Source organism: Callithrix jacchus, chromosome 15 (genome assembly GCF_049354715.1).
Source record: "Callithrix jacchus isolate 240 chromosome 15, calJac240_pri, whole genome shotgun sequence".
Lineage (NCBI taxonomy): Eukaryota > Metazoa > Chordata > Mammalia > Primates > Cebidae > Callithrix > Callithrix jacchus.
The window spans coordinates 53,476,510-53,492,548 of NC_133516.1; the positions used below are offsets into that span (position 1 = coordinate 53,476,510).

At 38.7% G+C, this 16,039-nt stretch overlaps 1 protein-coding gene across 2 annotated transcripts in view; it reads right to left on the bottom strand.

Moving 5' to 3' along the window:
- Window positions 1–2,152: 2,152 nt before the first annotated feature.
- The window catches only part of EIF4E3 (eukaryotic translation initiation factor 4E family member 3), a 73,924-nt gene continuing 60,037 nt past the window's right edge, over window positions 2,153–16,039 (bottom strand). The window contains exons 5-7 of one of the 2 annotated variants that reach the window (XM_035274652.3): window positions 15,117–15,183; window positions 11,303–11,458; window positions 2,153–5,709 (exon numbers count right to left, since the gene is read on the bottom strand). In XM_035274652.3, coding sequence (XP_035130543.1) covers window positions 5,663–5,709; window positions 11,303–11,458; window positions 15,117–15,183 — 270 coding nt within the window. In that variant the 3' untranslated portion in view covers window positions 2,153–5,662. The remainder of the gene's footprint in view (window positions 5,710–11,302; window positions 11,459–15,116; window positions 15,184–16,039) is intronic. The other variant, XM_035274651.3, reaches the window with a different exon arrangement.

Here is a 16,039-nt window from a genome sequence, read left to right on the forward strand (position 1 = left end):
ATATATTCAAAGTCATGGTGACTCGTTTTACATGAATACTGAGAAGAGAGTGTTAAACAAAAACAATGGTTATAAGCCACATTATCTGAGAACTTTGGGAATAATTTAATGTATACCCACAAAATTAATACCTCTATTTGAAAACAGAAACCCTATAAGTTTATTAAAATGCTCACAGTCCTTTAATATTCCCCATTCATCATGTAAGGTAAAGTGCTAAAATTAAAATTTTCACCTTAAGCCTTCATTAGAAGTTGCTCCTTCATATGTTAAAAGATGGGAGGTAGCATAAATTTTCTATGGAAAACTCAGAAACACTCAATTTACTTCATGTTCAGTTGTATAATGTAAAGCTGACACTTTAATAAATCCCAAATAAACATTTGTCCCAAAATAAAAGTTCAAGAAAAATTATCTGACTTCAATTATTAGAAACTTAAATTTTCATAAAGAAATCTTGTGTTTCTTTAAATGAGTGGGTAAATTTTTTCAGGCAGCAACCAAAACCAAAACATTTAACACAGATTCTTTCCATCTCATGATTTCTAAAGGACACAAAAACAGAATATCCAAAGGCTCTTGTATTGGATATTCTAATAAGGTACACTCAACACACACATATACAATGTGACTCTAAATTTCAGTAGCAATGATGAACAAAAAAGTATTGACTTCACAATGACTTTTGCTTATCACTCACATAGTTTAGGGCATACTTATTTCTTTGACATTTCTATGTATTAAAGGATCTCTCCAGTTTAGTAACAGCTTTGCTAAGCTATGTTTTGAAAGTGACAATTAATTTTAGTGGAAATTCATTCCCAGGCTGCTTTGATAGTCATTTGAACAGTTTTGTGTTATTTTACATGCAATTTTATAGCTCTATAACGTTCATTTAATCTTGTTCAATGATGCTGAACCCCAGATGCCATAAGACATTATAGAAAGTAGTTACTGCACATATGGAGTAACTACTTTTCTGAACATTAATTTCTTTTCTCTTAACAGGCTGAAATGGTATTAAGAAAAGAGAAAAGCCACCACTCTGTATTAAAGTCTTTATATTATGGATTTCCAGAGATGTGTTTCTATGACTGTTGTGGTCCCAGCCATAAAGTTCTTATTTACGAGCATCATCTACTCAAGTCTCAGTACAAATGGTTTTCTCCAGCCTGCCTTCATAAGATTGTTGGTATGATACATTAGAATTAGGTCACCTGATAGGGGTTAGGGTTGGAAGAATTTCCTCATTTGTCTTCTGTGGGAGTTGTATAAAATCAGGGGTTCTCCAAGAGTGATCTGAGCATCATCAGCATTGGAATCACTAGGGCACTTGTTAAAAATGCAGATATCCTCCCAGACTTCTAGGGCTGGGGTCAAGAAATGTGCATAATAAGTATCTGAGTAATTTTTCTTCATGCTAAGGGGTGAGAAGCACTGGTAGATGATCTCAAAGGTCCCTTCCACTCTAAAATTCTAGGAGTCTCTGAGCTTTCCTTTAAAAATGGATTCATGTCAGCAACATGAAAGAATTTCTAAAACACGAGACAGTGACTTTTGGCCTCAGTGAGTCAACCTAAATAAATATTCTTAGATTTGGATGCATAAGTAAAAATAATAGAAAGTAAAATCAGAACAGTATAATCCGACATGAAAGGAAGCTATCTGGGATTTCTTCTTGGGAGTAGAGGGGCAACCCACTCTAACTGCTATATATGAGCACAGATTCAAAGGGACTTTTCACTGCACCTCAGTTCCTAATTTTTTCCACGTCACCCTCTGACTCCTCCCAGCTGTTGAGATTCAGGCTTTTTATAATCCTGAGTCATCAAACTCTTGAGTAATTTTAACTGATCTCAATATTTTCTTTTCAGAAGTAAACAATTCACAGGCAGTCCTCTACTTTCATTTGTAATGAGTAAAATCTTACAGAAACGTACAATACAGGTAAGGTGAAGGATAGACTTACATTTTTAAAGGGAAGTTCCATATTCAGAGCTAAAAAAATCAACGACTAATTTTCTCTTTGAGCATAATATTTGATGAAATATTTCCCATATTTCCTATATGTGAGTTTATTCTTTTTCTTCCCAACCACTTGGCCCAATGAGAGCCTAGGATTTGAGATATTTTAAGCACATCTGGAGCAATCTAGCTTTGACACATTTTTATTAGGTGCATGAAAGCTAAATGTCTTATTGCCAAGTATCATTTTTACATTTTCTCATCAAATTTTTATAAAAGCATAGGAGCAAAATGCAGTAGGATCTTAAAAGAATTCCACAAACATAGCTGGATAAATTCTGCTGCAGAGCCAGAACTGTTGGCTGGAAGGCAGCGCCACCATGTGATCATTCCAAAGGCTGCCAGTTTTGTCTAAGGACACAAGTTGGGATCCTCTGAGTCAGGCAACTAATAGCAAAAGCCCACCTCCTGTCATAGGAAGGTTATTTTCAAACTCCAAACCCCAGTACCACTTCTGTCTTTGAGAGGGAGAAGGACGAGCTGTTTACAAAGAGGACATCTGATTAAGGAGTCAATTCAGTGGCCAGATTGGATCAGATATTTAGTGCTTGATTAGGGTAGCTAGTGGGAAGGTTAAGGTGGACAGATTCTGAGTACTCTCCATTTAAGGACACCTGCACTGGGATGCAACTTGCAGACTTCAATGCCCAGCTCTGTGGCTGGCTAGCCCTATGTCGTTAACAGGGGACAAGTTTGGTCAAGGCTCAGTTGGTGGACCATATACTATGTCTATAGGTCCCAATTACAACTAAAGCTTCTCAGCTGTAAAGTCTTGTGACTGTGTGTCTGGTGTAGACGTGAGCTAAATTCAAGAAGATGGGTGAGAGAGAGTCAACTTAATCTTATTTGAAGTTTATTAGAGTTCTGTTTTCATGTTTTTGCTTCATAAAGTGTACCATGAATCTAATAGCAGTATTATATTAAATGTATATGTTTCCCCTTATTTAAGAAATATGGAAAAGTTGGGGGGAAAGAGGAAATCTTAAAACTAAGTCAGCAGTGCAGAAAGTGCTTACAAAAGACAGTCGAAATAAAGAGAAGTTACTTTAAATTAGTATTTTTTGTCCTTACTTTCCCAATGTAGGCAACTGCCTATGATACAACAATCTAGGGAATAATGGGAGAAGAAAAAGCATATTAGTTTCAATCAGATTTCCTGGCATGTATCACAGACTCTAAGGAATTACAAAGACAAAAAAGCGAGCTCTTTGGTTTCTATATGGTTCTTTGCAGAGTCCAAGGCTGCACCTGCAAGCACTTGGCTGAAAAGACCGGGATTCTGCTGGAAGTTTGTACTTTCCCCACATCGGCCAAGATGGGTAAACTGCCTTAACACAAAAGTCACATGCCCCACAAAATATTTCCTTCTATCTCAAAAGAGTATTAGCTTCTTTAATCTAAGAAGGTAATGAGAGGTTTTTAAACTGATTAAATCAGCTTAGTTCATACAAAGTCTATTATGACTAAATATTCAATTAAAACAATTTCCAAACCAAAACCTGACAAAATCCTCTCTGAAAGTAATTTAGATGATAGGTTTTTAACATTAGGCAAATTAAATCCTTCTCACAGTTGGTATTTTTAAAGGGTCAGAAACAGTTGCAGAAGTTCACTGGGGCAAAAATCTACTTTGTGTGCTAGTCATGTTCCAAGATCATAAACAACAGAAACTGGAAATATTAACGTGAGCCTAACATTCCTATTTAATTTTATTTTTACTTCAAAGGCTACATACATGCAAAAGTTGAACATGTCATCACAAATACTTTAAATAAAGTTCAAAAAATAAAAATACTTCGAAATCCATTTACTTATGGAAATATATATGACAATATAGTGAAGACAATTATATCCTTTTTTTCTAATCTATCAGAAAAATACTTATATTATAAAAAAGAATTTTAATTCATGTCCAGAATAATTTTTTAAAATCCTTGACTCATAATTTTAAAACAAGTTAACTGATAGTACAACATTTGGAGAAACAAGTCCCAGGTTTTTGCTAATCGGATCTGATATTCTTATACTTCATTTTGAAATCACTAAGGAAACTCAAGTTTAGAAAAAAAGCATTTTTAAAAACGATGATGATAAAGCATTATGGCTGAGGTGGTTACTAACCAAGTGAAGGGCACAACTTTTATAAGCAGATAATGTTGAATCCTTTAAAATGTTTGAGTGGAAAATTTTATCTACAAACACATAGTGGAGGCTTAAAGTAGCCTCGACTCTCTCTGCTGGTCAACACTGCAAGAGGAATTAAAACTCCTGGGTACAGTGAAGATTTTCATCAGTGCACCGCCCTTTTGAAAAATGTGAGCATGCACTAGCTCCCATAACTCCAAAATCAAGCCAACCAGGGAAGTGTCTTCGAATGGCCTGCCCTTTATCAGGCAAAAGCAGCCAGAGGCTTGGCAAAGTCAGGAGAGGGGAATCGCCGTATTCTGAGAAATCTCCATGGTCCAGAGGATGACCATTTCCTTCTAATAAAACCAGTATTTCTTTGGTAGCATAATACAACATATATCAACAATCCCAGTGATTAATATGAGCAGAGTGTGCTCAAAGTTCAACTTTGTAAATGTTCACATTCATCCTGGCAATGAGATTTAACTTCCTGTACCTACACGAAAAAGGGCGGGACAGCTGCCCAGGCTGGAAGACTATCGATGATGAGAATTGACACACAATGTGAGCAGGGAAAGGGATCATTCAACAAAATGTTAGCGTTGACTGGGAAAGCCCTAAGTGGGCAAACATACCTGAATTCTGGAAGGAGCTTAATTCAAACAATTAAAATATCACCTTCTCTTTAAATCAGAAACATCAGGTTTTCTATTGGAAGAAATCCCTCGCTACCACTCTAAGCCTTTTGTTGAAAAGCACACATTGAAATTCGGGTTAGAAATGTTTCCACAGAGGGTCCAAAGACTTAGAGCTTGATTTATATCCTGATACTGAATTGTGACTATAGTTTTCATGTTAGGTAATCCAACTATTATTTTCCTCTTATCGCTAAAAAAAAAAAAGTTTTTAAAAGGAAAATTAAAGATGTGTGTGCTGTCAGTGCAAAATCAGATTAAGTATGGTTTTTCTTTTCCCTGGGACAGGAAACAACAATGCCCAGCTCACAGTACGTAGGAATATGTCACAACAAATAATCAGAAGACGGGTTTCTCCAAGCTAGTGTCCTCCTTGTACAGTGCGGTATTCAAAAGCAGTCTTGTCACGATTATGCATATTCTCATTAACTAGGTACAGCAGAGCTACTTAAAGGGAAACCGATTTCTTGTGCCTCAGTGAAAGGGGAGTGTAGAAAACAATAATTAGGCTGAATAAGGAATTTTAAAGGGCAAAAAAAAAAAAGCAGGGTGAAAAGAACAGAGAATTTAGAAAGCCAAAAAAAAAAAATGTTGTGTGTGTGTTTTTTTAAGCAAGTAATGTGATGGTAGAAACCCACACAATCTCCCCCCACCCCACCTGCCACTTTGAGTCCTAATTGCCCATCTGCAAGGACAGAAACCCACTCTAAATTGACCAGCATCGGCTTCGGCAAGTCTTCTCTTCACTCTCCCTCCTGTTAAGACCGTTTCCAAAACCAATCAGCAAAGGACAAAGAATTCTTTACAGAGTGCAATTAGTGTTTTCCACGTCCACCTTCAAAAGCATGATGCTCTTCATGGGCTAAAGGACAGAAAAAAAACAAAAAAGAAAAAAAGGAAAGAAAACTTTAAGCAAAGGATGGGCCAACCCTCCTCTAGGCATCTCATTCAGCTTCCCCAAATGTTGGCAAGAACTCAAATACCGTTGTTTTTTGTGTTTTTTTTGTTTTGTTTTTTTTGGCCAGTAACTGTTAGCTAAGGCGTGCATTTCCTGAGAAACGTAATAATGAAAATTAAAACAAGGAATAAACAAGCAATGGGCATGCTGCCTGTTTCTTCTTGCTGTGCCTGGGAGGATGAGTCATCTTGACAAGCCGATGAAGAGAGTATGTTGGGCTGCAAGCAAATGCCACAGGGGAAAATGTGCCCCACAAAATGCATTGTGGGGGGATGGGGGGCGCCTGACACAACCCAAGACAGAGCCACTCACAAGCCTATCTTTAAAAATAAACTAAAAATAAAACAAAACAAAGAACCACACCAGGGTGACAGCGATTACATCTAGGTGCCCCTGCTCCCTACCTGTCAACACTCTCCGTGGGGAATGAAGTTTCATAAATTGCTAAGTCTTATTTTTCCAAATCATGTTCCCCACCGCCCCCAATAGATTTTCAGCCCTATCGTCTGGCTTGCAAAATTACTAATTTTAATTAGGAATTATAGAATTTTTGAGATGGAGTTTTGGTCTGTCACCCAGGCTGCAGTGCAGTGGCACAATCTCAGTTCAATGCAACCTCCTCTGCCTCCTGGGTTCAAGCAATTCTCCTTCCTCAGCCTCCAGAGTAGCGGGATTATGGGCGCACGCCAGAATACTCAGCTAATTTTTATATTTTTAGTAGAGACAGCATCTTACCATGTTGGGCAGGCTGCTCTTGAACTGCTGACCTCAAGTGATCGACCCGCCTTGGCCTCTTGAAGTACTGGGATTATAGATGTGAGCCACCATCCCCCAGGCAGAACTCTAGAATTTATTAACTTTTTTGAGACAGTCTTGCTCTGTCACCCAGACTGGACTGCAATGGTGCGATCTTGGATCACCACAGCCTCTGCCTCCCGGATTTAAGTGATTCCCCTGCCTCAGTCTCCCGAATAGCTGGGACTATAGGCACATGCCACGACGCCCAGCTAATTTTTTATATTTTAGTAGAGAAGGGGTTTCACCATGTTGGCCAGGATGGTCTTGATCTCCTGACCTTGTGATCCACCACCTCGGCCTCCCAAAGCGCTGGGATTACAGGTGTGAACCACTGCGCCTGGCCAGAACTCTAGAATTAAAAAATATTATGCTACCAAAAATATTTCCGAAGACTTAACATTGTTTAAAGTAGAAGAGGGCACTGGGAGACCCTACAAAATTCATAACATTTTCTCTAAGGCAAAAAAACTGAGCGTGAGAATCTACCTCCTGCATCTGGTTAACCATCACCAGGAAGCCAGGTCTGATAAAGCTGGGGTGATTCAGGACTCTGAGGGCTTTGTTCCCCAACATGATACCCATACAAGCAATGAATGGGGTTCTAGGGAGGCAGATGGGCTGGCCCATTTCGCCTTTTAAGCCCCTTCCAATTCTGTGTGGTTTGTTAGTTTGCTTTTGTTTTTGAGACAGGGTCTTACTCTGTCACCCAGGCTGGAGTGCAGCAGCATGATCTTGGTTCACTGTAGCCTTGACTTCCTGGGCTCAAGCAATCCTCCCACCTCAGCCTCCTGAGCAGCTAGTATTACAGGTGCGTGCTACCGTACCTGGCCAAGTTTTGTCTTTTTGGTAGAGACGGGGTTTTGCCATGTTGCCCAGGCAAGTCTAGAACTCCTGAGCTCAACTGATCCACCCACCTTGGCCTCCCAAAGTTCTGGGATTACAGGCGTGAACCACTGCACCTGGCCTCTGTGTTTTTCATATGGAATAAATTCTTCAGACTACTGCTAGGGGGTGGGTGGAGCAGGTCTATTTTCTCTTTGACATCATATTGGATGTTCACCCTAACCTGCTCCACACTTGGATAAAATATTGGGAGAGATGCACTTTATACCTCCCAGGTCACCTCAGCTTGGCCACACTCCTAAGGGGGGCCTGAAATCTGAACTGATTTAGTAGAACATTTCTCACAGCTTTAACTTTACAAATATTTCACATTATGTGTGTGTGCGTGTGTGTGTGTGTGTGTGTGTGTGTGTATGTGTTTGTGTTTTCTTTTTAAGAAAGATATTTAGGGAAGACACCAAAGAAAACATGGTTTGATCTGCAAGGAAATTATACTATGCTTCAGGGTCAAGTAGAGATATCATAGAACTACAGTGACCCGGTTTCCAAATAATAAATCCAGATACACAGACTATCCAAAGTTCAGTATTACTTCTAGGTGTGAGGGGCAGTCTGGCGTGGTCACAGTTGCATACTACAATGTTGATGGGTTAAAGAGACAGTAAAACAGAACATTCGGAACTGGGAGTGCCTAATGAACAGAATTCTGTCAGCCTTAGGTTACTTTGGGTAGAAAGGGATTACAAAATTGCTCTAAACCTGGAGTTGGCAAACTTTTTCTGGAAAGGGAAGAGAATAAATATGTGTCTTTATGAACCATGTGGTCTCTGTCCCAATTATTATTATTATCAACTGTTGTGTTGTTGTTTTTGAGATGGAGTTTCTCTCTTGTCACCCAGGCTGAGCACAATGGCCCAGTCTTGGCTCACTGCAACCCTCACCTCCTGGGTTCAAACTATCCTCCTGCCTCAGCCTCCTGAGTAGCTAGGGTTACAGGTGCCTACCACCATGCCCAGCTAACTATTTGTATTTTTTAGTAGAGATAGGGTTTCACCATGTTGGCCAGGGTGGTCTCGAATTCTCAACCTCAGGTGATCCGCCCACCTCGGCCTCCCAAAGTGCTGAGATTACAGGCGTGAGCCACCATGCCCAGCCTCTGTCTCAATCATTAACTGCCATTGTAACACTAAAGCAGCTATAGACAATATGAAAACAAAAAGGTATTGCTCTATGCTAATACAACTATTTATGGACACTAAAATTTGATATTCATATAATTTTCATGTGTCACAAAATATACTTTTTCTTTTGATTTTTTCCAACCATTGAAAAATGTGAAAACCGTTGTCAGCTACACCTATATAGAAATGGGAGAGGGGAGGTGAAGAGAGGGGGCAGATTTGGGTTCCAGCTTCTTGCTCTAAGTATTTCTCACTCCAGAAAAGACCTTTGTCACTCAGCTGTTCTCAAGAACTTAGCAGAATTGGCCAGGGTGGGGCTGGTCGGGGAGTGGAGACTGCATTGTGAGTTTCTCAGTCAAATAATCTGTATCCAAATCAAAGGTAAGTTATCAATGGCCCAATCCCCATCCACCTGCTAGAGGCCATGACTGAACATGCTTGGGTTCTTTCTAAATGGAAAATCTACAGTCCCCTAGCTTCTGTAAACTTGGGAATACTTACACTAGGATCCTATTAACCAAACCAGAGTAAAAGCATGAATTGGCCGTTTCTAACTTAACGTCACCCTGCTGTGAAAAAGATTTCAGCTCGAACCTCATTTTTCCAAATCATTTCTGCAGCAAATGGTGTATGCCCTGCTGAGTAAAGGACTGCCTGCTTTGTTTACAATAAAGAGAACTACTTGTTTTTTCAAATTCAAATTTTTATTTGAACAATCTTTGAGTTTTTAAATGTTAACTTATGCCCTTAAAATATGAATTTCTGCTGAGACCCTTACTTAATTCTGTATGACGTATTTTGCAATGGTCTCTACCTCTGGAGTATCTGTTTGATTCAACTGGCCGAGCTGCAGTTTTCTTTCCCTTCGTTTGGCTTTTTTCTTCCCCGGAGCCATCACAACAGCTAAGCAGTGAATCATCCTGCCCTTTGTCAGTCTTACCTGATTACTGCCATGGCCTTAAAAACTAGCCTAACCACTCTGTGGCCTTATGATTTGATAAAACAGTATCTTATTATCTGTGTTGAGCCTGCTACTAACCAATGTGCTACCTGGAAACTTAATCATAGAATTTTGAAGTAGAAGGAACCTTGGAGATCATCTAAGACCAACCTCCTCCATATTCAGATTAGAAAGTAAAACAATGAAAAGTTGTCACTTGCTCAAGGGCACACTGGTGAAGTGGGACAAAAATCCAAAGTGCCTGACTTAACTATTGCAAATTGGTGTTCACCTCTTTCGAGTCAAGTGTGGAGCTGGTTCAAAGGTAGGAAAAAATGTTTTAGCCCCATACATAAATGCCAATGAAACACACTTCCTTCTGTAGAGTTTCTGCTAGTCTTGTGAAATAAAAAAAGAAAACCCCTTGATGCCTTTTCAGTTAACATCTGGGGTGAAAATACAATGAAAGTATCCCTAAGGAATAAAAATGGCATCAGCAAATTTGCAACTTCTACACTGCACAGCCAATAAGCAACTTCTGCCCTGCCGTTTCTGTGTCTCCTTTATTTAAACTTCCATTTAAAATTCAGAATATCTGCAGTGCCAGATCAGTCCCGCTGCTTAACATTGGAGTCATTCGGCCTGTAATTATATGGTTCCTTACAGGGAGGCCTTAGTGTTAATATCCTCTGTCATACTAGGATACTCACAAAACAAAATTTTCTTTTTTTATCCGTTTTTGGCAAAGAGTTAGACAAAGTGAAGCAATGATGAAACATATTTTAGCAATTGTAAGATGCACTCCTCACCACTACCACACATATATATTTGAAGACCTCTGGTACCGATAATGTGTTACAGTTTAATTGAGAACCTTTTATTTTTCTTTTTTAGTAATACTAAAGTAATGGAGCATCTTATCTTCAAGAGCATCGTAGAGTCAATGAAATACAGCAGTTCAAAAAATGGGTTATTGACTCTAAGAACAGTTTTGATATAGGAAATTTACCATACATGTATAGGGCTGTCATCCTTTTCTCTAACTCATCGTTAAATGTGTAACCTGCAGTTTGGTCTACCAAACATTGGTTTAATAGCACTAAGCTGTTTTCATTATGAAAAAGAAGACTTTTTCAAAAGAGCACACAAAAGCAATGAACATGAATCATGATGGAAACAATGAGTCCACACACCTATTCATACTGTTAACATTTCACCACTAGGCGTGAATTCTCTCTCAGTTCTGTGTCACAGTCATTCATAATGAGGAAGTATTAGCATTTCAGTAGAACATTCAATCATGCCTGTGCTCAGAATGTATTTCTTCTGCAAATACAGATGTTATACATTATAAATTCCTGTTTATGACGGGATGATTGAATATCTACCTGCCAGTTTGTATAATGACATTTTTGTTATTGTTGTTTCCAACACAATGTAATTTTCTTTTTTGAGAATCACAAATTTCAGTTCGGGTACAAATTTTTGAAATAACAAATACAATATTTGTTATTTTCTTTTCTGATCCACATAGGTAGGCAAGAATAAAATCTCATTTTAATTTCTGAGACTAAGCTTTTTTTTTAAAAACACTTAAATGTAGTTTACTGAATTCTTTTCTGAATTATCAAATTTCAAATGAGTCTGCCTTCACCGCATTTGCAAAACGGTTTCTATCGTTAAAAGTATGATAGAGTAAGCTAGATAGAGTAGTAACTGGAAATGAAGCACTTACGTTTATAAAATACTGCTTTAAAAGTTATGTGGGGCAGAAGTTCATAGATCTTTTCTAAAACAGTCGCTTCACCCACTAAAGAGGCATTTACATTCCAGACTTGGACGACGTCTTCTCGATCCCGAACACTGACACTAACTCCTATTACTTCGTCATCTGAGGAGAAGACAGGAAAAAATAAATGAGAGATACGTTCAAGCCAGTCTGGCTGTTTCTAAGAACCTAGTCAGTTTATCTGAAAGTTAAGGATAAGATGGAAAAAAGAAGGTGGCACAAGACAACTGGTAAGAAATAACTGTTTCTATGGGGAATCATTGGAAGAAAGCAAGTTAGTGAACAAAAGCTATAGCAGTCATATCACATTTATCCAGGGAATTACATAAAGTGTTCCAGCCAAATGCATTTTCCAGATAAGTAATTTACCCTTTTTAACATTACCAAAGCGTTGTGACTATTTCTTACTCTGTTTTGACGAGACTTTTTCTAAAATGGGTTGCATAATTCCCTGCCCTCTGAAAGCCAAGTGAACTGAAATGAACTTTTCCTTGATGCCTTGCTGTCTCTGTTAAAGACAGCAAGAATTTCTCCTGGCTTCCTGCCAAGCTTTCAGGGACCCTGGAGTGGTCAGCACTACATGCCCCGGCACTAACTGGACCCAGATTGTCCATTCTCAGCTGCTCAGCTGCTTTCTGTGGTTTACTTGTCTGCTCCTTTCCTGTGAATTCTTCCTGCTCTCTCTGATGCCTCCCTCTAGAAATCCCTTTTCTGGTGTTGGGCATTACACTGTGAGCTAGAGACCCAATGACCATCTGTTAGTACTGTGTACAGAGTGAGAGTAGTCTTCTCTGAGTACAGCTCTGCTATTCTAGGATCGTCCTTCAATGAATGAATGTTAAGGCATTTATCTACATTGATTAAGGTGGGCCTTTTTTTAAAAAACAAAATTCCAGATTAGGGCTGGCTTGTACATAGTGGAGAATGGCAGATGGATAGTAAGGTGTTATACTGTTTTATTCTCCCTTGCAGTCACTTTGTTAACACTAATTTGCAGCAAAATGAAAAGAACACAAACTTTTGATTCCTGGTTTTCCTTTTTCATGACATGGTAATGAAATAGAGTCAACTCTATGGACTTTCATAAGCAGCAACAATAAGTAATATGTGAGAGATAAGCATTATCAATATAAGAAAAGTTTGCTTTAGTTAGTATACTCTGCCTAATTTGCTGGCCTCTATAAATCTAAATATTCATGCCATCAGTTTTTCTAGTTGTCTTCTGGAAGTTCAAACATTTTAGTATTAGGATATAATTTAAATAAAAACATATCCAATTTAGTGCAGTAATTTCTCCATTCTTCCCTTCTCCTTCTCCTCCTCTGTCTTCTTTTCTTTTTTAAAATGAATTTGATCCTGGCTAAATGTGTATGACTTGACATTAAATAAGTCAATTTATATAAATACTCAAAACAGGTCAAATTAGCCTCTGATATTAGAAGTTAGACTGGAGGCTACCTTTGAAGGAAGGAAAGACAGCAGAGGAGATTGCTGGGGGGCTGGTAATGTCCTGCTTGTACATCTAGATGCTAAAGTTATATGCTTACGTTGTGATTATTTATCAAACTATACACATACAACGTGTGTATTTTTCTGTGTATCTGCTACATTTAAACAAAAGAGTCAAAAAAGATAGTACCTTATCACGGCCATTCACAGAAACTTTTTATCCCATCAAGAAAATATTATTAGGTACAGATTCCTTACTTTGTAATTTACATTTTAAAAATAGTCTTGCCAGAGCTCAATGTTATATTTTATATGAAAATAAAAATCATCAAATAAGAAGGGAAGCTTTGCAGTTTACCACTTTCAAGAGTGGCTGTGAAGTCACGAGATCACCCTTTTGGGGAAATGTTCATGTTTCCAGTCTTTTGGCGTTACCTATTTCTACCCTATTGGTCAAAGCGGGATAGAACTGATGGATGCTGAACACACTTAACTGTCAATATTTCAGTTTGGTTTGGCTCTCGGTAACCAGACATAGTTACTAGCACAGCACTTTCACAAATGGCTCAGTTAAAAAAAAAGGCTGCAACTCTTATCCAAAGGCAGATCTATCAGCAAACATGTAATATTCATAAGGAGAATCAACCAGCAAAACCTTGATTATTTTAGGGTACTGGCAACATAAGACATTAGAGCTGGGAGGAGCCACTGCTTAAAGATGAGGGGAGTGAGGCCCAGAGAGATTAGCTGACTTGCTTAAAGTGGCAGAGCTAGTTAACAGAAGAGCTAATGGTTAATAGCTAACGGTGCTCTCATGTCCCAAGTCAACCACAAAACAACTGGTCTTCTCTACTCAATACTGGCTATTCACTACTATCTTAGACTATTTTTCCCTGGTTCTGGAAACAGGAATAATTGATGCAGAAAACCTCCTCTCTCAGGGATTTATGTGTTTATAATTATACACGGGATACATTTTTGGCTGTATATTATCAAGTTGCTAAATACTCCCTATTAAAACAGAAGGAATCTGTACTTACAGACAATTTTATCTTAATCCAGGTCTTTTTTTTTTAAATCAGGGTCTAGCTCTGTCACCGAAGCTGCAGTACAGTAGTGTGATCATAGCTCACTACAGCCTCTACCTCCTGGGCTCAAGTGATCCTCTCACTACAGCCTTCCAAGGTGCTGGGGCTATGGGTGGATGCCACTGTGCCCAGCTAATTTTTGCACATTTTGTAGAGACAAGGGTCTCTCTCTGTTACTTAGGGTAGTTTCGAATTTCTGGCCTCAAGTGATCCTCCCATCTTGGCCTCCCAAAGTGCTGGGATTACAGTCATGAGCTACCAAGCCCAGCCCAGGTTTTGTCTTGAGTGAATAAAAAGTAGTATAACAAGTAAGCAAAACAAAAGTGGACTGATTGGAACTCCTTGTGAGATGAATCTGAACTGTGCCCCAGGACTGGCAAGACCTACAGGGCTCTCAAACATAGCCCCATCTAAGACATCCGAGGGACAACTGATCATTGTCATTAGCTAAAAAGAAAAACTTAAGTGGAAGTTGGGGAGGAAAAATAGTGTTCTAAATGTTACTTCAGGAGCATTCAGAAGGAACTACCCAAAAAGAAAACAAAACTTTAAACAAGCAATTAAATTCTGCTCTTCGAGTGGGTTCATCATAAACACAAAACACTTAAAAATACGCTGGGTATTTGAAAATGGTCTCCAAAAAAAAGCCATGAAGAACTTCTGTCCTATCCTCCACCGTGAAATTGTGCGTAATAATGGTGAGCAGTCCCCACCAACCACTCTAGTCCTCTTTGAGCAGGGGACAGAGAGAACAAGAGGAAGGGGTTGGGATTGAGAAGGACAGAGAGGATTGTGCTTGACCACCTACAAACTTCACTAGACACCAACATTTTCCCCTTCTGGAAGAACTGGAACAGATAAAGGGAATCTACTTTGTGTTAAGAGTCCAGCTAATGTCAGATTTTTCTTTTCTGCCTATTTATTTTGGACAGATGATTACAGATACTATTAAGTTGAGCTAGGAGGGAAAAATATACGTGAATATATACATACATGTATAAATATAATTGCACATATGTAAATATACATATGGACATAGGCATACATATCTAACACTAAACACCACAATCACATGAAAGAAAAATTGAGTAACTTTGTAGTTCCAAAATAAACAACTTCAAAACATGTAAAGCGTCAAACACATGACCACAAACTTATGCAAGAAACAAGCACAAGCCAGGAGCACACGAAGCAGGGCCGGCCAAAGCCGTGGGCTGCTTTACCTGCTGCGGCACAGTCTGTGAACTGTTCCCCGATGGTTGCCAGCAGCAACTCTTTCCAAACTGTGGACTGATGTGGGAAAAGAATAAAAAACAAAACAAACAAAACACACATATTTTTAGATAATTGTCCTCAGGAGCTAAACAAGTTATGTTTTCTTCAACTTCGTATGTACTTTCTGTGCCTATATTTAAAGTCCACAGACACCTCCAAATCCTAGGTGCAAACATTTATTATAGTGGTATCTTTTTCACTGGTTTACAAGTAACTTTACAGATATAAGTAAGCCAAAGTCTGGCAAAAGCTAATCGCTAGTGAAACCCCTGTTGAAATTCAGAAGAATTTCTAGGGAAAATGTATTGCAATGACTTAAAAGTGTCCAATTTCTTTACCTCTCACTGATTCAAAACATAGAAGCTGATTATATGTGGATGCTATTAGTAAAATTTTTCTCTTGAAAATCCTTTTTTTTTTTTTACAATTTATGAGGTACTTCAAAGGTTACACAAGTAAAGAACTCTTAAGGATATTTCTTGTTTATGAAATACTAGAGTCTTGGGAAATTCCATTCACTTGAGGCAGACTGTCTACGGGAGGCAACAGAACTGTATGTAAGAATGTATGTAATTTCCCTGGAAGGTTCAGTGCGCGCTCTGGTCTGCCTCCTACCAATGAGAAACATTGGAGTTTCTTTCTCCTCGTGATCTGCTAGTGCCATCCAACAGATAGCCACATTATTTCCACTCACATTATTTCCTTTGAAAAGTTCTTGGTCCCATTTATCCTCCTTCCTGTGGTTCACAGGCTCCAAATTGCCCCCAAACTGGGTTTAAATCCAGAGAGGCTACTTGCTATCTGAAAACCAGGTGGGTTAACGACCTCTCTGACCATTAGTTTCTTTAGGTGAACAGGAAAATAATAATAG